Raw genomic sequence first — 23041 nt, 5'->3', positions numbered from 1 at the left:
CCACACTGACGTTCTTTCGGAACGTATCGTTTAGAATCGTTTGTTCGATAGAGAATCAAGCAGATAATCGAAGTTATCGATTCGAAGAACACAAGGATTTAGGATCCTTTCTTATTTTATGAGCTTCCAACGTTACTCATGAGATAATCATTTTGTTTTTTTTTTTTTTTTTTAATAAATCACGAAAAGATGATTAACAATTCAGAAACTGAAGAAGCTAGATTTACTTTTTAACATTTTGGGAGGTGATTTTCCCAGATTTCATCTCACAGACACATCACGCGAATATTTCTGATTATCCGATTCCAATGGCCAAGTTTCCATATTTCTATTACAAATGTAATTTATACGCGCTTTTTTCTTCTCCTACGCGGTTGATATAGTCGGCGATAGAACAAGATTTAACGCACAGTTGTTCAAACATCGAAGACACGAAACTTCGTATGCACCGATCTAACGGTATGTAAAAATAATTAGGTTAGAATGCAACACGGGCAGGAAAAGTTATGGTTAACTTCAGATAGACTCTAGAAAACTCTATAAACTGCAGCAAAATAGATAAAGGGAATTTTTGCTTTGACGAACGTCCGTGGCACAAACTGACGAGGAGATTACGCCACAAACGTGCTTACACACAGTATCGTAAGTAAAAGAATATCACTAAAATGCGAAACTCTACACTCTACGACAACAGAGCTCGTACAGCTCGTAGAAGCATGGCGGAAATAGAACAACAAGAATGTGTGATAAGCTTGGCTGATAAGTGACACAATAACGCCTACATTGTCGCAATCTTTTTCGAATTGTATTTATCGTGCAAGACAAATAATAAAATAATATAAAGTTGTCGCCAACATCAAACATGATCTACATGATCTACGAGTATATAGGGTGAATCAATAACAAGTACTATCTGACGTAACTCATTATCTATTGGTTTTATCGAGAAGCGTATTAATTGAATTACGTTGCATCTCGGGGGATGCAATTTTATTCTTTTGTATCTTATATTTTCCGAGATATCCAGCTGACCACGAGCCTCTTTATAACATTACTTTACAACGTATATTTTTTATAACGTTGGTCCATACAGTTGAACTATTCTCGGCAAAAACGTATTAAGCCAATTATATTGGAGAACCGTTTTTTTTACAAAATTTCAAGTACAACGTTTACACTGCCGAGAAAGTTTCCTTCGTTTTATAAGGAAATGATATAACAACATTTTTTGTTTTATATTATTTTATCGAATTACGTATGATCCATTTGGTGCCAATAGAACCAAAGAGGCAAAAAATGTTGTACATCTAATGTTCCCTTATAAAACGAAAGAAACTTTTTGGACGACCTAATGTCTCAAGAATCTCGATATCTCAGAAAATATAAGATGGAAAAAAATAAAACTGCATCCGTTCGACGAATCCCTTGAAATTCAACGTAATTCCTTTCAAACGTTTTGAGAAGAAACCAATATCAGGTAACGAGTTATTCCAGATACTTCTTCTTAACGACTCACCCTGTATAGCAACAACAATGATAATAGGGATTTTTATGCATCTAGGGGAAAGTTAAAGACGTAGAAATGCATAGAAAACAGATGACATGCTAAAATGTATAAAATATTCAAATATAATATTTATATATGACATTTCATATAAATTTAGGTATCTCCATATAATGTAACAATACTTGAAGCAATAATATCCAAGTAATTAAATCAATATACTAAATAAAGTACGAAATCCATTTATGTCCGATTCCTTTTCTCTTATTTACGAAAATACGAATTTGCATAAATATTGATGGTCTAACGATTGAACACGTGAAACATTCGAGTTTCTTGACTCTGCCATAAATTCTATACACTGGGAATTTTTCTCGAAGAAAAGGTGTTCGATTATTCGTTATTAAACGAATTAAACGTGTTATTAAAAGTGTTATTAAACGAATCGTAGGACCCTTCGGCCACGATACAAAATTATTTTCATTTTGAATAAATACAAACAACAAAAATTCATTATATCATTCTTTTAGTTGTCGCTGCAAAAATCATCGCTACATCATTGTGGGAAAAAAATGTAGCACGAGATAAGAATTTTCAAATGAAATTGTACAACTAGTCATTTTGACTGGTGTAACCAATTCTAGTGTTGAAAGGTACTCTAACGCGAGCCACGCTCTCGAAGAACAAACCACTCTACGATCCTAATCAGTCGCCATTCACGAACCTGGTACCTCGAGCACGTCTGATTAGGCGCTAGTGTGAACACGTTTGCCAACATCCAAGCGACTAGTAACCATTTCTCGCGAATTTTCAAAAACGACTGCAATCGTTCAATTTTCATAGTAACATTTTGCTTATAACAGATAGTATACAGAGTGTGCGAAGATTTAGCAACCAAATTTTGTCAGTATATATTCTACGGATATAGTCAGAAGCAAAAAACATTTTATATACAGAGAGAGAGACTTTTTAAACCTTACAAAAAAGAACATGACGTGCAAACAGAATAATATTATACTTTGGCCTCCAATATCACCTTGAATTTTACGCCATTGGACTTCTACGTGCGGACAGTGGATAATTTTAGAAAAGGAAGTACATGCGCCGTTCACAGGCTAAAATAGTCAACTTTATTATTTTGGAATTTTTAAAATTTGCTTGTCTTACGTAATTTCATTGATTTTCTCTATCTCTTGTTTCGTGAAATTAACGAATTTTAGCAGACATTAGGAATTTTACTACGTGGAAAACATTTGTATTAAAGAAGCCACGATTAATATTAACGAGGAGATTATACTTCGTAATATCATTTTATAATCTTTTAACACTAACCTTACCCGAGCCCGAGTCAAATGAGCGATTTCAAAATTTAATTTAAAATTGTACTCGTCATTTCCTTTTGTTCGTCTAACTTTATGTAAATTCTTACATCAATAAAAATTGAGAAATTGATTAGTCAGATAATATAGAAATTTGTGATCACGATAATTTATGATAACAGAAGAATGATCATAATAATAGAAATAGGATAAAATGGATCATATATAATTCAATAAAGTAATATAAAACAAACAACGTTGCGCATCTACTATTTCCCACTAAAACGAAAGAAAGTTTTCGGACAAAATAATATAGAACGCATAATGACTACAACTAACGACGGATAATTTTGTCGGTGCGAATTCTTTCGCTCGATCGTGCGTGTGGCCCTCACGTTCAATTCCTTCGACGCGGTGTTCCTTCGCTTTTCTCATCTGCAGCACGGTCGTTTCGTAATTAACGACGATACCGGTCGACTCGTTATTTTTAATTCCCGCGGCTGCGTTCTAATTAAGATAAATCGAATCGAGTCGTGCGGTGTTGCGGCTCGTTTTCCCGCCTCGAGTGCGTTTCCGGGGCCTTTTTTGCGCCGAGGTTGCCACCACTGTTCCGACATATTCCAATCAAATGGAGCGTAACACGTGCACACGCAGCGCTATATTCATTTGATTACCTCTTTAACACTAGAAATACCGGTTTTCTTATTTCTATTAAATTTCTAGCCTGTTAAGAGGCAAACATTGAAACAATGTACAAGAGTTGCATGAATGCAACGTAATGTTATGGAACGCATGTAAAGTAATTTACATATTGTTACGTGAAGATCAAGATTATTAGAATAACTAGTACAGTGGATAGAAAAAATCCTTACGTATCGTTGCATTTATTACAACATTTGCGTATTAATTATGGAAACCTCTGATAATCATAGAATAGGAATCCCTCTCGATAAATGCACGGTCGTTACCCCCACCACTTATCCCCGATGCCGCGAAACTCGTCGGCGCGCCACATTTGAATAGCGTAACGTGATTCAATGTAAAATATCGCTGAGACAATGACTACGTAGATACTAATTCAAAAATGAACTTCTTTTATCTTTTACTTTTCTAAAATCAAACTTTCACCGACGTATTTTTCAGATGTTTTTTTATTAAAATGAGACCACACACGACATAATTTGAATTATGTTTAATTATCGATACGTTTTGAATTATCATTTATTAAACAAGCAAATCTGTTCCAAATTATATCGTGTTTAGTGCGATTCATATCAGAAGAACATAAAACAAACATGTTAGTAAAATTATCGATCGACTGACAAAAGAAGAATTACAAATGGATCGTTCTCTAAACGATGGCTCTTGATAGATGAAAATAAAGAAAGCTGAGATTCGAGCTACGATAATCTAAACAATTACACGACGGTTGTAAAAGTTTCTTCGATCGACAAGGAGCATCTGGTCCAACTTTTTAACGCCGGCATGACGTAAGATATTCTAAAAATGCGAAAATCCCGCAGAGACTGCCCCCGCGAAACTGTGCATCCCCAACTATAAACTGAGGCCGATCATAAATCCCACGAGCCGCGATTCGTTTCAAAGAGAATATTCTTTTTTATCTCCTGTTTTTCTGGACTTGCACGATTCTAAAGAGTCCAGTTATTGATCTCGCTCATAGCGAAACTGGATCACCATGAAACCACAGCTGTTTCAATGTAAACGCGTAAAGAAATATTTCACAGATATAGATATTCAATGGATCTTCAAAGCCAACTGCGTGCGTGAATCACACGGCTGAAAAGAATCATCGAGAATGATTCGCGGAGGTTAATAATGGCTCGTGTCTCATATATTTAGAAACTATCTTTTCCATCTATTTTCTGATATATTCTGAAATTATTGCAGTTGTAAAAATACTAGAATAGTAAGAAATACTTTCATACTAACAAATTCCACGAATGTTTGGACCTACAACGTATTAAGTTGAGCGATAAGTTCGCTCAAATCTTCCGAAAAGAGCACGTCAAGTATCAGATTGTCCCAAAAGTGTCTTTTGTTTTATAAGGAAATAATAGATGCACAAGATATCTTTGTTTTAATGCGAACGAAACGCTTCTTACGAGAGCTAGAAGACGACTGAAGATAAAGACGACAACGTTTGACAGATTAAGTTCCATGTTTGTATGAACATTGCTAGATAAAGTAGCTGCGTGCAGATAGCGAAAGACGCTTTTGGGACAACCTAATGTTATTACCTTTATGTAAAATCTACCTGTTAGAAGCTTATCTCGCTTCTTTACGAATATATGTCTTCGCGAAAACATACGTGCGAATAATTTTCTTCGAGTTTCTTACTCGACCCGATATCGCCTGAAAATTCCAACAATTTCGCTTCTTTTCCTTACGAACCTCTCAATTTCTCCGATATTTTAATGTACCATCTTATTAGTGTCGTATTACTTTAATGACAATATTAGTTTGCGCACGACATCTTTTGTTTCATACTATTTCACTCAATTACGTATGATCTATCTGGTTCCAATGGAACGAACTTACAAGAAAATTAATTCGATAGAATAATATAAAACAATAAATTTTCTGCGTCTATCATTTCCTTATAAAACGAAAGAAGCTTTTGGGGCGAAGATTTACCTAATATTTATATTACCATCTACTAGACCCAATCTAAGAACAAACTTTACATGAAATATACGAAATAAAGTACGAGACAATATATTGTAGAGCGATGGTAAACGTCACGCTATAAATATACACCGTTCCTTTCATCAAACGTAGAAAGGATGGTGGCCCACAGTGTCTGGCAGGATTTTAGGTCCGAGCATTTTCACGCTGCATTATTCAAGGTCCTATGAATTCGATATACCTGCCGATCCAAGTCACGGAGCTTAGCCCTTTCGAGATAGCCGTGACAAAACGCGCGCGTGCTAAGGAAGAAAATTCCCGGCAACAATAAGCCGCGGATCGTAGCGGTGAATCGGAAAGCAGCCGGCCCCCGACTGCACCTGATCTCTAATTTAAGATGTATCCACGATCGTGCACCCTGCCATCCTGCCAAAAACATAAAACCAAAGCCCTTTCACGTCGATGAAACTTCTGAAAAAAATCCCGTGCATTTTAGCGGACGTTACGGATAAATAGAAATCTGAGGAATCTTGCGATTAAATTACCGTCAGATTTGAAACAGATTCGAATAGCTCGAGCTTGGAACAATTTCATCTTTCTTTTACGATGATAAACGTACAGATCTTACGAGCTTAGAGCGGAGAAAAACTCCCCCAACAACCTACCACTTGTATAATTACGGATAATAAATGGAAATCTGACGACAGATTAGGATTAGTATCAGGATATTAGAGCAGAAATAGGAAAAAATGAAAAACAAGATAGCAATACAGGTTTAGAAGAGGAATGTGGAATAATATGTGGAGGAATTCCGATAGGTGAGAACTGGAAATAATTGTTGTGTAGGTGATCAATGGACTGTGGATTTCTATGCAATTGCTGGATATTTGAAAGTGGAAAAATACACAGAATGTACAAAAATGTATAAAATATTCAAAGTATAGTACTAATTACGACGTTCAGTAGGTAAAGGAAATTTTTGCTTAGGTTCCATTTTGTCTGTAATTAGAAAAATTTCAGTTTCCATAAATATCGGTCTGATAGTTAAAATGCAGTTATGCGACCAGTGTATAGGCAAGTACGAAGCTTCGATTGAAGTTTCCAACTGTCGCGTATATTTCAGTGTAAACGTAAAAGTAAAAGAACTGATAAACAAAGAACATAGAAATTTCCATCGCAGTCTACGTAATTAAACGTCCCAATAACTTTTCCATGGCTTCCTATCATCGGACAATTTCCTTCAAATCCTTACAATTTCCACACGATGTTGAAAACAAAATCCAATAATTTCAATTGATCGCCGACTTATAAATGAAATTTTAATCAGCCAAAAATGATAATTCCAGCGATAATCGCGAGAAAGCTATGGAAATCAGAGAAGAACGGTATCGAAACGCAAGGATAGATCGATATCAGAGAATTTCTAGCGTGGAATATATAAAGAGAGACAGTTTCACCGCGTTGTCAGGTTCGTTATGGAAAGGTGATGCAACGTTTCTTCGACGTTTTTGATAAAACGTCTTCGATAGGGAAACACAGATGTGTGATTCGATCGACGTTCGTCGGAATGGTCTTATTAAAGAATGAATTACTGGCCTCGTTAATGGAAAGACGATGCACGTGCCCGAACCAGGGCAACTGCTAATTACTTCTCGTTCGAGTACGTCTATTATCAGGTTGCTTTTATTAAACGTATCCTGGTCCTGAATACTGTGCGACCAATGTCCCAGCTGTCTCTATATCTTCGGAGAGTAGGTGAATCCATCTTCTACGTTTAAACACGATCTTATAAATTCAACGTGTTTTTCCATTTTAATTATTGTTCAAGAGCTTGCTGGACGATATTCAACGCATTCTAATAGATTTCTGTATTTAAATTGCTGACTATTTGTAGTGGCCAAGCAATTGTTTGGAAAATTCGTACTGTTTTTACTGCTTCGTTTATTTTATTTTCGTCCATATACATCGTATATGCATTAGGTGATATTTTTGACGAGAACAATTTATTACGTACTCTTGCTATTATTGTTTCTGATTCGACAGACGGCGGTATAAAGAACGTTATAAACACATTTCTGGAATAAAAGGTAGAGAGAGTATGCCGCGAAAAAAGCCAAAAAAGTAACAACATATTGTGATCGTTGTAAGGACCAGCCGGCACTCTGTCTAACATGTTTTAAAAAATTGCATGGAAAAAGGAAATAATTATGTTAAATTTATAATATTGAATTGTTGTGTTTTTACTATTGTATGTCTGCTTATAACGTTGAGATAAAATAATATAAACCTATTTTGTGAAATACACGCCGGCCCATGGGACAGACACGCGTGAACCGCCAATGGCGCACGCCGCCTCACGGGACAGACACGCGTGACCCGTCTATGGCCCACGCCAGCGTCCACGTGTTAAAAGAGAGAAACAATATGTTTTCCCAATAAGAAGAAGAGAAAAATAGATTAAAAAACTCGTCAGAAGGTTAGCTCGTCTTATCCATATTCCGATCTTCGCAAAACATTTGTTTCTTGTTACTTCGGAAAGCTGCGAAAATTGGGACGAATCGCGCGACCCACAGTTCGAACCGGCGATCTCGAACGAGCTAAATTCCATCTTTATATTCGTCGTTAGAAATTACGAAGTAGCTGGATTACATAACATTATTTGCCATCTAACGGCCAACAAGATCTTATTAGTTTGCATTCAGTATCGCGTGCAAGTCTCTTTGAAGCGAGACAAATTACGTCAACGACGCCAAACTTCCTAATTTGCTCACTCTGTTAAGATCTGACACTTATAGAATGGGTAATAATGGACCCACTTCTGAGGAGGGCACTTCTAAGGAAAAGGTCTCGCCAGAATGAAGTCTGCTTTCAGAGACACGTTGGCAACGTTGCTTCGGGGTCGCAGAAATAATACGGGAACCGTGTGACAAGTGGTTAAACAAAGGAGCAACGTGTAAGATACGTGCTATACGTGCGATTCAACGTCTCGGAGCGATTCCGTGCTAGGAATAGTTAACTTCGGTGTACAGGACTACTGTACTGTTCCCCCGGACTTCTTTTCATACACTCAGACAGACCAGTCTATCTGTGAGTTGCTTGTGTACCAATTTCCGCCGATGATCTGACTTCTTACGCAGCTAGTAGAAAAGCCAATTCCGAGAATTAGTAGTAGATTAGGTCTGGGCTAAATTTGAATTAGATTTAAGCCGAGTCCTGCCACGCTAAGAGGAGTGGCAACTTGAACTTTGCCAGGCTAGATCTGTTCTATTTATACATTACATCTAAATTGAATTCGATAGGCTTAAGCTGAATTAAACATAGCTGCCATTAGGTACAACAACTTGAATTTTCCTAAATCGACTAATCTCAACCAAGATCTATCTTCTCGTTAAAAGCAGCGATTAGAGCTCCTTCGACACGACTATGGAGAAAGAAGCAGTTGGTGGCGAATCGATATAAACTTTTACAGCTTCAGCCATTGGTATTTTTACGAGCTTCTAATCCAGTGGTTGCTTTCGCTATGTTTCGACTGTTTCGATAGAATCGTTCTGTACGATAGTTTATCAACTGATAACGTCGATAAATCGTCACGTCACAAGTAGCACGTTGTACATCACATTTTTACGATCCTCCCATTTATGCGTCACGGTATGGCTCGGAGTTAATAACAACTTTGGCAAAGAATGCGCGCGATTTTGAACGAAGCTGTAGACTGCGGATCTGACGCGTCCGAGATTATACAGAAGAGGGTCGTATGGACCAGTTGCAATACGCATCTGACCAGGTCCACTCTTCCTTTTCGTTCGAGCCCTTGCCAGACACGGGCGCACGCGATGTTGGAAACCAGTTTCACCCGCCCACACGTTCCAGAACGCGAGTATTCTGACGTCTCTCCCCTTTCTTCCCGGCGTGACATCGAATCTTAATACTCGACCGGACACGCGTTCTGAGACCTCTTTGTCCCCACCGTTCTTTACGACTCACGCAGCAGAAAACAAGAACAATCCAACCACCTCGCCACGAACCATTGCGATTTGTCCGCCGCTACGCGAGCTTAATCCATTTCTACACTATAGTTACCTGTTCTCTATTCTCTACCTTTCGTGATTGTGCAATTGCAGATTTTTTCGTTCGTCTATTTTATTACCTTTCGATATATTTTATAAATTTATTCCGGAATTGCGCAATGAAATTTTTTAACTCCGTGCATTCTACGTGTTAGTTCTCTGTGCCTCTTGTGGATCTTTTTCGACACTATGCAGAGGGAATCGATCTTCAAATTGTTTAGCTCTGTGCATTTCACATGTTACTTTTCCACACGTTTCATAGATTTTTCTCGGACTTGTATAGTAGCAATTTATATGCAATTTTGTAGATCGTCGTTTTGCAAATGAGAGCCACAGGGGAGCAACGAGTAATACTCTTCGAATTTTGTATAGAGCAGCGATTCTAAGATTTGGTGCTGTGTATATAGCAGGTACCCGTCATGTAGTTTTTTCAAAACGTTGTGTACTTGATCGACGTAACTTCCGCAATTTCTGTGATTCACTGGGCTGTCCCGATGATTAATTGCTATCGATGTTACATTTTCCGAAGAATTAATTCTCAGAACGAAGCTATCGGTTTCTTCGAAGTCAATCTATAGATTACAAAATTATCCAAGTGAGACAGAAAATGCCAGTGCTAAATTTATCGCAACATTATTTTTTAACAACTTTATATTTCTTTTGCAAATTTACGTTTCATACAATTTTTGTCTAAACTTAGGCTCGTACGTGAAAATCGCGCGAATATTCCGATTGCTCGTCACAACGGGATATACTTTCGATATTTTTATCGTGAACTTTCTTAACGCTGATTTCCTCTTCCTTAACATCTTCGATGGTGCATGATGGAAGAACATTTCGCGAGCAAATTAAAAATTGACGAAACCACATTTCACGTACGTCGAGCTAACATAAGACGAAGAGTACGAAAGGCTGAAGACAGTCCTGGTTTGCGAATTTCTGTAGCTCACAATCGAAGCGAAGCCAGCAATTGCCCGGGAAATTCTTGGCGAGATCGACTCGTTCCATAAATTCCGACGGGCTGGACCGGGTCGCAAATCCACGAGAAATTCGAAAAACGAGCTGAAGCAACCAATGCGGAAACGGATCGATACGGTGGGCCGGTGAAAGGGACGCGCAAACACGTTATTTACCAGTGCATGCGTACCAGATGCACCAAAGCCTCGGGGATCCTACCTGTCCGGGCGTCGAAGTTACTTCATTCGGGGCTGGTAGCCACACCACACAGCCTACTTTCGATCTTTCTCTTTCCATCTATCGATCTTCTATTCTTACTACAAGCAGAATCCAAATGGTACGATCGTCTTTCACATATTTACAAACTGCTGGAAAACACTCGTCACTCTGCTTATGGGTGAGACGTTCTTCAAATAACTGACGAACTTTCCGGAAGATTCAAATCTACCTGTGGATCGATAACTAGCTTTAAACGAAATTTTACGCTTCATACATTTCGGCAACTCCTTTCATCGTAGAAAGTTTCCATTGTTTCGCCGAATGAGTGAATTCAGATATCGACAAGTAAAGAAACTTTTCAAAATCTTTGCCAGCCAAAAGATCAATGACCCGATCCACGTAAAGGTACGTTTACACGACGATAATTTCTCTCTCGATTCAGTTTCTACAAGAGCATTTTATACACTGTGTTATAACAGTATACTGCATCAGAATTTTATCAATCCGTATCGATAGCTACTGCTATTCGAAGCTTTAATTTAGAAGCTCGCTATAACGCACGGGCTACTACCAACCAAACTCACGTACACCATGGATATAATATATATATATATTTGACGGGGAAAGCTAACAAACCGGCGATTATGAGGAGGTTGATAGCCCGACTAGGATTACGCGAAAAATCGATTAAACAGCCGATGAGTCGAGACTCGTTTCGGGGCTGTTCCACCAGACGAGAACACTTGCGACACCATAACTTTTCCATCAGATATAAAATCGAGTCGTTCGATTGCGAAACGAACCCTGAAATGAAAGCAATCGCGTCATACGAATGGGGAACAATCCTCGTCTCTTGTATCCGTTCGTTCAGATAAAAAAGACTGTTAGGTGAATAACAATCGTGGGAGTGCCTCTTCTTCAAGTGGTATCCCACTAACTATTCATTTCATTGTACAGTGCTGGACTTTGGCTGAGTCTGCAGTTTGCCTATGAAACGATAATTGATGGATAAACTGGCTGAGTTTGTTTCGAGACATGAGAAATTCATCCTAGTAATTTCCATCGAGATGAAGTCATCATAATAATTCGCTATTGTTTCCAGAAAACCATAGACGTCATAACTTGCCGGAGTCATAAAACAACCGTGCATCGAACCATAATTGCCGCCTAAAAACGTACAAGTGGGTCATCGGTGTCTGTGTGGACGTGGTCGATCGATCAAAGTAATCTGAACGATCTTTCCGATCTTCTAGGAAAGCTGATGATCCAGATGAAGACACCTGGTTGATACGATGCTGCGCCAGTGATTTCAGTGAGCTCATAGAGCTATTGAAAGAGAAACCTAGACTTTGATGCAAATGATAGACCAAGCTGTAAAATTAAGAAAAGTAGGTCAAAGACTGGATCTAGCCAAATGCATGATACGACATTATGCATCGTTCTAAATACTATTCTACTAATTTCTAATTTATCGCGCCTGAATCATATCCTATTGTACGTTGCTCTGTTAGAAACAGAGCCAATTGATCCCTGAGCAGCGTTGCTTGAATAGAAAATCATTCGTACATTGACAATGCTAGCGAGAGTCAAGACCAGCACTAAGAGACGGATCTGTGACTCAAACTTGTCGACAGAAAAATTCACGCTCAAGTGGGAAAAGCTGGCGTTTTAATTGTTTCGTCGCCAGCTGATCGAATTAATTAAAGGCAACGCAATTCACGTCCTCCTTATTGACTCGAGTGAACGTTTAGGTTGCTGTTCGAGTGGTACTTGTCTACGTTTATACAGGCTGAGCTTTCAGATGACTAAAACACTGACAGGCCGTTTCTTCGAGTCTTAAAACAGACTATTGGCAAGCAATCTTCTCGATATTAATGACGCTTCGAACAGAGTGATCTAACAATAAATCAGATTCATTGACACGAGAAAAGATTAAAGGCTTGCTTGCTTCTTAGAATAAAATCTAATCTACAACTAGGATGAATCACGCGCTATTTTACGAAGATTCGCAACTTTTTCACGATCAAAGGATTGACCAATTCCGATACATATTTCTAATGAAAAACATCTGCCACGTAAGAACATCAACCAGAAGTTTGCAATCGCTTTCTTGAACTGACACCAAGTGTTATCTCTTGATTAAGACTAAACCAGTTTCCCCTACCTCAAACTGTATACCAATTCTAATCTAATAGAATGTACTCAAATATTTTTATGTTTTACTTTATCATCCACAAACTGCAAGAATAAATCAAGAATCATTTAAATCTAATGCAAAAACATCGTGCAAGGGATCTATCTTTCATGGAAGGATAACTAAATTTGTCGAGTTATAAGGCACATTGTCTAGCTTAATCCAACTCAAATAATCTATTACTAAAATTGCAACAATTGTCCAAGAATTTTTCGATATAAATTATGCAAGCAATATATTTTTCATGGAGCCATAACCAAATTTGTCCAGTTACAAGGCCATTGTGTCTAGCTTAATCCGATCATCTCACTGACACAAGCAATCTGTTACTAAAATTGCAAGAATTGTCCAAGAATTTTTCCATTTAAATCTAACGAAATAACATTATACAAGCAATATGTTTTTCATGGAGCCATAACCAAATTTGCCCAGTTACAAAGCCATTGTGTCTAGCTTAATCCGATCATCTCACTGACTCAAATAATTTATTACTCAAATTGTAAGTATAAAGCAAGTGCGATTTAAATCTAATGCAGCAACATTGTGCAAAGAATCTATTTTCGTAATTGGAAATCTTTAAAGAGGTGTCATTTCTTTTGGAACCACGTGTAATTGCGGTCAGTGAAATCGGCTGTGTGAATCGACTCGCGTGAAGTAGTCGGTCCCTTCTGGCGATAAGGCATTCGAGCTTGCACTCGTCGCGAGGCACTTGAGAGCGCCGGTACTCAGGGACAAGCGGTACTTGCACGCTCCTTCGAGAACTCGAAACGAGGCTGGCAATGAGAAATCGATCCCCCAGTCGTCGTACCTAAAAATCCTGCTCCCTCCCACCACTCTACCGGCTTTAATGCGATTTCTGTGACACTGTAAATAACTAAATCGCCGGCAAGACCTTGTACCCTGGCCAACAAGCGTCCCGAACACTAAATTCTTTAAATCTTGGATTTGCTCGAGTGTCGCCAACCTTTCGCGTCTCTTCTCGAGTCTTCTAGCTACGTCTTTGCACTTTATACAGTTTAAAGCCTTTTTTTTCTTTTTTTTAAAGAACAATCGAATCCTCGTGGATGGCCTAATATTAGACGCCAAGTATCGGAGTTGAGACTTCTAAACTTAAATAAAGATCCTGTCAAGATCGCAGACTTGGCGATCGATCGAAGCTTTCCGGATGCTTCGAACCGGACTTCGTAACTTACGACGTGTTTAAGAAGAATCGAAACGTTATACATTGTCCAATTTTAGATTTCCCGAAGCACGAGGAATCTTCTGAAATTGGTAACAAGTCTTGCCAGTGTCCTAGATTTTGGAAATTAGAAAATAGAAGAAGAGCGCAGCGCTGCGAGTTAATCCATTTTATCCAGGAATAAACGTTCATTGTATTGTATCGAACATTCTCGCTCTTGGAATATATGAAAAGCCTATGTATTCCAGGAATTCTTTCATGCTGCATTTTATAATTTCAAATTGCCGAGCAATGTGATTGCTATATTTATGTCCGCGACAGCTGCAAAAAACTAAAGGAAATAGAGTTTGCACGATAACTAACAATTTATCATACACCATTAAGCAATGGTGGTTTCCTTCAGACTATCTTTCTTTTTTTTTTTTTTTTACAGCTTCATAGCAATTTGCACAAGGTCAAATCCATTATTAGGCTATTCTTCGGTAGACTAGCCAACTATTCTGATAAAAACCCGAACGCCGATCCGCATCATGCACAATACCGATTCAAGGAAATTAACAATTAGATAATAAGCTTTTTCCGTTCTTATCACCACTTTTTTCACTTATCTCTTATCAGGCTAATATTTTACACGCTACTTAAAATAGTCTCGAGCATCCAAAGTTATTAATCCATCCGTCAGAAAAATTCAAGCGTGACTTCATTGTGCTAACAATGAGCTATATGTGCTAACGTGACGTTAGATTAGAACTAGCGAGGTGATAAAAATTCCGACGAATTGCCTCGTTGCAAATCGAAATGTGAATTTTATTCGTCCAGCCTCTGTGCAGCCCGATACCCTCGAATAAAATACTATTTACGATAATACGATAAAAAAAAACATGTAAAATCCCCTGAGTAAACTGTATCAAGGTATTTTACTTTTGAATCTAATCACCGTCGTAAAAAACCGTCGACGTCATCGAAAAACGTTGCTAACAGCTAACAGACTATAGCGCAGATTGCTTCCATCGTGGATTCGATGGGAAAAAAGCTGGAAATCCTTTTCACGTCGCTTGTCACCGGTTGTATCTCTTTCTCTGCTGGCTGGACACGTCCAGCTGGCCATTTCCAGGCCGGGGAAAAAGCTCCAAAGATTTGTACCTTATGAAAAATATGGTAATGCACGCGGCCTCGCTCGATACGACTCTTCTCTACGGCACGAGGAACGAAAGAAGCATTTCTTCGAGATTTTTCAGGCTTCCACGGACCCGATGGGACGCGTAATTTGAAAAGTTAGCCAGGCTCCGTACAAATGCCGGTCGATTTTACTTTTGGTTCCCATGATTTGTGCGGTTTCTTTCCGTACGGAATAAGAAGAATCGCCTTAATTGAGATGCTCGGTCTTTCATCGAATCTTCCATCCAATGGGTCGTGGATTCAGCCTGCAGAAGAACAACCGTACAACCGATTTTCTAGCTGAATCTTTGATTCTTCGAATGAATATCCGAGAGAAACTAAACTGATCGATAAGGACATTCTTATTTATAAGACTTTAAATGGTTTCCAATGTCGCGTTTTAAACAAGATTGGCATCGATCGACGATTAAAATTAGTCCACTGGCGAATTTTACACGTTAGATTCGACAACTCCGTGCGCTTTTTAATAGTTTGGAAAACAATCGAATTTTTCAGAAGCTCAACCGATTGCTTCTCTTTTTCGTTAGTTCTCGGATTGAAATCTTTATGGACAAGATAGAAGAAACAGACGCCGAATATAGATTCGTTTGATTTATTAAAAATTATGATAAATATTCCAGCGTACGCTGACGTGCAAGAGTTTCCAGCCAGACAAATTTCCCGCTTTGTATCCTAAAAGTCGGGTCTGGAAGAATTTTAATTAATTATTAGGTGTAAGGATAGACGAGTAAAAAAAGAATAAAAATACAACATCAGTTACGATCTCTTTAACATAATAACGCTATTTGTAATAATATTTCTGGAATACAAAATGAAAACTCTATCCGGCCAGAAACCTGCATATTACATGTTCCAATGTATATTTTCCACACCACCGTACATTATACATTTTTCTATATTATATGCATTCTCTATGTATTTTCTTATATCCAAATCGGCGAAGATTCGCCGCTAACTCGTAAGATTTTCTGAATCGTATGAAACGATAAGATCATTTTTCTCTACTTTTGAATATATACAATTAATACATGTAAGTTGTGCACTGGTCGTACGAGTCAAGGATTAATTTATTGATCACTGACGACACTATCATCGACAGTGGTGGTCACTACGTATCAAAGTATGTGGATAAATGATTATTAATCAAAATAGGAAGAAGCGTGCGATTCTCGAGTTTTAGATTGACCGACACAAGTTGAAGAGAGGAAGTCTGTTCTCAAGACAATCGAATCACCGATGAACCGTAACCATACCGGTGTCCCCGGAATAGACCATCTTAATTCAATATCCGTTTACTTCACAGTCGACTTCGTCTCACGTTACAACTATCCCAATAAAAGAAAAAAGGTATCTCCTAGTGGAAAAGGATCGTTCGACATACAAATTCAATTTGAGAATTAATTATTCATCTGGATAGTTTCACGTTTGTTTTACGCAGCAAATCTCTCATGAAGATTGACATATCCGCAAGTACGAAAAGATCTGTTTGTTGCTGAAACCAAGGAAACTAGATGATAGAGATTTATTTCAAACAAAGATCAGTTTCTATTCTTCAGCGTGGTAATTGATCGAATGCCTTTTCCCAAGGCAACTTCGATTAAATATTCACCAGTGAATCCTTTAATAAACATATGTTTCCTAACTGATGAAATCTTTTCTCCTCTTCTTCAGAATAGAATATTTAGAACGACATTATTCTTTAGAACGACAAGAGAGCGAAGATGAGTAGGAGAAATGGTATAAAAATAATAATTAGTAATAATTTATAAATATTGTCATTTCAATTTCGTGTATCACATTTAGAAAATATAATATCTGACACTGAACTTCATTTCGTATGGTGAATTACTATTTCAAGGAAAACGAGCAAAATCATGGAATTTGTTAGAAAAATACCCCCATTTTTATGGAATGTAACAATAAATATTTATTACGTTGTTTTCTCTTTCTATTGTATCTTTGCTATGCATTTTTATAAATTTTACATTTCTTATATATCTTCGCACGTGTCTTTTTGAATATAAAATTTTCACTCTTATGTATCTGGAAACTTCAGCCATCCTTTCTATCTTCTCCATCTTGCGTCGTATTACTTTTTACAACTTTCACTCTGATTTCTTTCAACGTTTCACGCTACAATCCTGATAATTCCAATAATAAACCGTATGTTTGTCTAAACATTATCGGCTTCTATTGCGACGAATACTTCTTCTGAATTCGGCCTTCTTCTTAAGAAAGAAATCAACTGACACAGATAACTGAAACAGCAATGACTAATAGACGTCAGGTGATAAAGAGCAAATGAAAAGAGGAACTGTCTTATCAAAATTTCCACATTCGATGATCGCGCTTGGTACAACTATGCGGTACCAGCCTATCGTTTATTGACATTCTAAGCGGACTCCAGCATCCTTCAACAGGCTAAACCGATCATTCTCCTAACAAAGATTTACATTGTGTTGGCAACTAATTAATTGCGGATTTTGTCATTAAGTGGTATTGACAAAATCCGCAATCACTTAGTTGCCAACCCGTATATAACCGAGATGCAGAATCCTCTTTAAAAACTCTGAAACACGAGACATCGAAAAATATAGAACATTTAACAAAAGAGATCTCATCGTGCTAGGTTCATGCCTTAAAGATCGTTGCTCCGATTCCGCCTATAAATACCGCTCTATAAATGCATTTGCACGGTTCGAAGATTTACAGAAATTTCTCTGTGACCAAGCCAAAAACTATTCTTCTGAACGTACCAAGTATATGTACTTTGGCGGCAGATTCGCCACACTGTTCGCTGTTTCCAGTCAAACTGACCGGTTTGCGGCAAACGCGTTACTGGACGCGATGTTGGATACCGTAAATAGATAACGTAATCATGCGTCCAGTTATCGCACGATAATTCAATAGGACGATCACTGTTCGTATTAGCCGACCAAAGACGAGCCTTGGCTACATTCGCGATGATCATTTTGACCTGGCTGTTTCCATATCTCAGATTTGTCCAACTTTCTCAACAGCTGAATAAATCGATCTGTGTTTCTTAATGTTAACGTTTTCGTCAAAAACCTGCACTGTGAAAGTGTACGTGCCTTTGAATGCGCGTTTCGTTGACTTTTAACGAGAAAAGAAGCATTGGAAGCTCCCAATCTTCTCATATTAACAGTCTTATTAAGGAATTTTCTTCTTTTACGAAATAAAGAATTAACAAACTAACGTGATTTGTCTGCGAGCTTTAGTTCTAACTTTTGAATATCAACGTTGAATAGCAACGTAAGAAAACGTTTGCATTAAATACCTCGCTATGTGTACGTATGCTCGCGTTGAAATTTTCGTGTTTCAAATTTTACCATCGTAATCGTGATAGCCAGATGGCGTTACAGAGTTGATGGAATTTCAAAATGATCCGCGTAACGCGTATAATATAGCGCAAAAGCTTTCGTAAAGATAGTGAGCGGAACATAATGAAATTACGACGACAAAAGTAAATCGAATCAATCGAGGAGAAAATGACCGAAACGATACTGGAACAGAGTAACGTGTATATAGGCGATCCGATGCTGCTAGATATTTTTTACTTCCACGTAGCACAGAATGGTAGTTTAGATTTCAGTGAGTTTTATTTTAGAATAGCGGCGAACAAGAATAGCTTAGGGAGTCTGAAAAGTAGATCAACCAGATATCACGATTATCGACAAGGTTTCAAGGTTCTTACCATCTCTCGGCCTGGATTTATCAGATTATCAAGTATTTTGCAAACATCTTTAAAAATTGGATTTAGCACTAAGAAGGCCAAACGCTATAACATAATGTAAATCTTGTTATTCTCAAAAAAACCTTAACGTCGACACTCTGGTCACGATTGCAGATAACTGGAAACATCTCTTACATCGATCGAATTACACAAACCAAACACACGTTCGTCGAATCGCTATCAACTAAGAAAATGAAAAATAAATGCCGCTGTATTAATCAATGATTTTCGTAAGAATCAAATTTGGTGGAGTAAGAAGGAAAATGATAAAACTCTGTCTGCTAAAACAAAGTAACTTAAACTTTATTTCGACCTTCTCTCAAGTCCTTCTCCATTCAATTGTATCTCTTTCAACGTTAAAATGTACCTCGAGTTCCGACAAAATATACAAAAATTATTATCGATTCGTCGTTTCAACTTTGTGCTACAATTGCAACGACATGGAAATGTAGCAATTCAATTTGATATTCTATCTATATGATAAATATATAATAAACATATCTAAACACAATTTGATATTCGATTACGAGTATCACAATAGTGAAACCAAGAATTAAGTACCAAAAAATGCTACAAGTGCAAATAAATATTGTTATATTGTAATTACAACACCATAAAATATCTTACATGATATTCCATTACATCGTACTATGTTGCTGTACGTTACATTGGATTATTATTACGGCACTGCTAGACGTAATTTATAAATCCAGATCGGCCAAATGAAGAAATCGTACAGCAAGAAAACCAATCCGCTATACCAAAGAATAATTTGCGATTCGTAATTCTTGATATACAGATTTATATTATATTATTATCATTAATACTTAACGAATATACCTGCAAAACTATCGACGATAATGATTCAAAAGCGAATTTTTTCTACATCGGCTTTCCACCTTTTCTGAAGAAACGTATTAAGCGTTCAACTAGGGGGAAAAGCGTAGCAATGCAAAAATCCATCGACAGCGGATGACATTTCGACGGATTGGCAGTTTGCAAAGCTGACGCGAGCTCTGTCCGCGCCTCCAAACTTCTCGATGTGATCGGAATACGATCGAGTCCCGCGAATTATTCGTATCGCGCGAACCTTTACGAATAATAATCGAGGAGAAGCCAAAGCAGAGACACGGATCGATGTACTTGTTGATCACGTCGCCATCGTTTCTCTTTCCACGTCTGTTTTTCGTTTAACTACCTCGCATGTCTGTACTATGCGCAACTATGTAGGTGCATTAGTGTAAGAATTATATTTAAATATATACTTCGACTATAGAATTTGTAGTATAGTAGTCATCTGCGTGACTATATTATCTAATAACAAGTTACTTTTTACATTCTTTTTACATTCTAATCGTTACTGCATCGTATTCTTGCAATTAGAATACGGTGACACAAGCATATTCGAGTTTTTACACGCATGTAACTATAGTAATTCAATAGAATCAAAAGATTTCTTTCCTGTTAAATATTACAAACGCTACTCTGTATCGGATATTTCATACATCTCTGTGTGTCATATACTTTCGTTTAGCAACCTTGCATCTCCGTACTATGCGACTATGTAGATACGTTAGCGCAAGAATTATATTTAACCAGGTTAAATACGACCGATTTCAAAATTTTATTGAAAATTGTATATTCGTCGTTATTTCTTTTGTTCGTCTAACTGTATCAATCTCTCAATTTTTGTTGATATAAGAATTTACATAAAGTTAGAGGAACAAAAGGAATAGCGACGAACGTACAATTGGAAATTAAATTTTGAAACCAGTCGTTTAACCAGACCTGGCAAGCTTAATGTTAAACGTATACTTTGTCCGTACAATTTCTATATTCTGCGTGACTACTCCGTACAATAAGTTACGACTTTTTACATTGAGACCATTGCCGCATCGTATTCTTGCAATTAGAATACGGCGACGTAAGCATATTCAGGTTTTTGCAGACATTCAATTAATAATTCAATAGAGTCCAGGGATTTGTTTTCTGTTAAATATTATAACGGCTGCTTTGCATTGGATATTTCGTACACTTTTCTACGTCGTACACCTTCTGCACAATTTTATACTTTTAAATACCCTGGTAAACATCCATAGTCTATTTGTAACGTACACGCTGTGTAACTACACCGTAAAGCAAAAACGCTGAATGTGTAGTCAACGATGTTCTGTTACCCTATCATTCGACTAAGCTGTTTGACTATCAGGTATGTACATAATCTACATAACCTTATTGCTTCGCTGTACCAAATCACTAACACTATTTGACCACATTGCACAATTATGCTGAAACGAGATTACGCAAGGCACTCGCGTATTCTGACTCTGATTTACGACAATCCGCGAGCTCCGGATTTTCCAATAATTACGCTGCCGATCAAATTTATTGAAACAAATCAAAGATAAAAAATGCGGCGCCACTGGCATATGATGCGCGTTTCGTATTAATCTTAGAAATACGATTACGACATAACGATCTTAATCATTCCACTATGTAAGCTTTATCGAATATATTAATAAATTTTTTATGCAATTTATTCCAGGTCTCATAACGCACGACCAGCATACATTGTTCGTCGTAACTCGATGACTCAAGAGTACCACTTACAGCCAATGTCCAAGGCTGACCATGTAAACAAAGCGTACAAGAGCGTCCAAAGGAGCGAAACTTGGAAATTCGGCAACGAAACCGAGCACTGTCGAAACCGATGTTACCCCTGGCCAACGCGTAAATTCTATTTTGGCCAACAACCAAAGTGAGTCTGTCAAACGTACCTACGAATCCTCCGATATAAAAAAAACGAACAATTTTCTTACAGAAGAATAGATGATATAACAATTCCAAATAATTATCAAAGTCCTATTAAGTCAGGATTGCCAATCGAATATCAAACAGAAGATCGTATATCGGGTATTGTTCAGCAACGTATAGGCTATCAAAGCGATAGATAAGGCCGGTTCTCAACGATAAATATGCGAAGATGCTTATCGTTTCCACGTAACACCGGTACATGCCTCGAATAATCACGGTGAGTGAACTTTAGGAGGCGGTTACGAGACTTGCCAAAAAATTCAATCGCCTGGTGCCAATTGGCCAGCGATTCCTCGTTCTTTCATGTTCCTGAATGTTGGGCTAGTGGATGGTCAGTACCAGGGAGGATATTTTTCACGTTGTTTCCACAGGTTTCACAGAAATTCCTCTATCACTCTGTGAAGTTCTCGGCCTAGATATCTCATACTTATTGAGCATCTTGAAAGAAACTCGAGGTATCTATAATATTCCGAGAAATTAGAACAAGTGGCTCATAAACTTCTTAACATATCTTCTACGACTTACAACTTGCGACCACATCGATCGGTTAGTTCAAACTGGAAATTTCTATGATTCTTTAGAATCTTGAAAGAAATTTGCGGTGTATCTACGATATATTCGGAAATTAGGATGAACGACTTATAAATCCTTTGAGGGATTCTCTAGAACTCGACCTGGCTAGCTAGCTCTGCCATTCGCTCAAACTTCGTTCTAAATCCACAAACGTTCGATTCGGTCTGAAAAGTCACTGGTCCCAGTCATCGTATCGCTTTAGTAGTGCTCGATACGATTAATCGTAAAGGAAATTAAAGATCAACTGTACTTGCCTCGGATGCGTGCACGAGGGCGGCGTTGGCGACGAGCAGCAGCAAGAGGCAGCTCCTCAGCGAGCTAGAATCCCTCATGATGAGATGTGGACCTGTTAGCCCCGTAGTTGAGCAGCGTGTCCACCGGTGTTCTTCTCTATGTACACTGGGTTCGTCGAGGGAACCTCTCGTCAACGCATGACGAGGAAGAAATCGCGCGACCGGTCCCCTTCTTCCAAGGACACTTCGATCTGGACCTTCACGGAGCCGACTGTGAGGACCACACTGCGAGGACCGGCTACTACGGGCAAACTTGGACGTACAAACTGGTCTGAAGCGACAACGCGGGACACGCAAGACCGTACAACAGCGTACCGGTGTTCGGTAGCGTCTGAAAGGCCG

The 23041-nt window shown here is 38.0% G+C and overlaps 1 protein-coding gene across 15 annotated transcripts in view; it reads right to left on the bottom strand.

Moving 5' to 3' along the window:
- LOC100748280 (basement membrane-specific heparan sulfate proteoglycan core protein) overlaps window positions 1-23041 on the bottom strand; it is a 189285-nt gene extending 166244 nt beyond the window's left edge. For 10 of the 15 annotated variants that reach the window (XM_033318697.1, XM_033318699.1, XM_033318701.1 and 7 more), the window contains exon 1: window positions 22661-23039. In XM_033318697.1, coding sequence (XP_033174588.1) covers window positions 22661-22738 — 78 coding nt within the window. In that variant the 5' untranslated portion in view covers window positions 22739-23039. Of the gene's footprint in view, window positions 1-22660 lie in introns of all 15 variants that reach the window. The other 5 variants (XM_033318695.1, XM_024364820.2, XM_033318696.1 and 2 more) reach the window with 3 other exon arrangements.

The sequence above is a fragment of the Bombus impatiens genome, unplaced genomic scaffold (assembly GCF_000188095.3).
Source record: "Bombus impatiens unplaced genomic scaffold, BIMP_2.2 scf_0107, whole genome shotgun sequence".
NCBI lineage: Eukaryota > Metazoa > Arthropoda > Insecta > Hymenoptera > Apidae > Bombus > Bombus impatiens.
The sequence above is the reverse complement of the archived record's forward strand: the minus strand, read 5'-3'. Positions and strand labels throughout refer to the sequence as shown.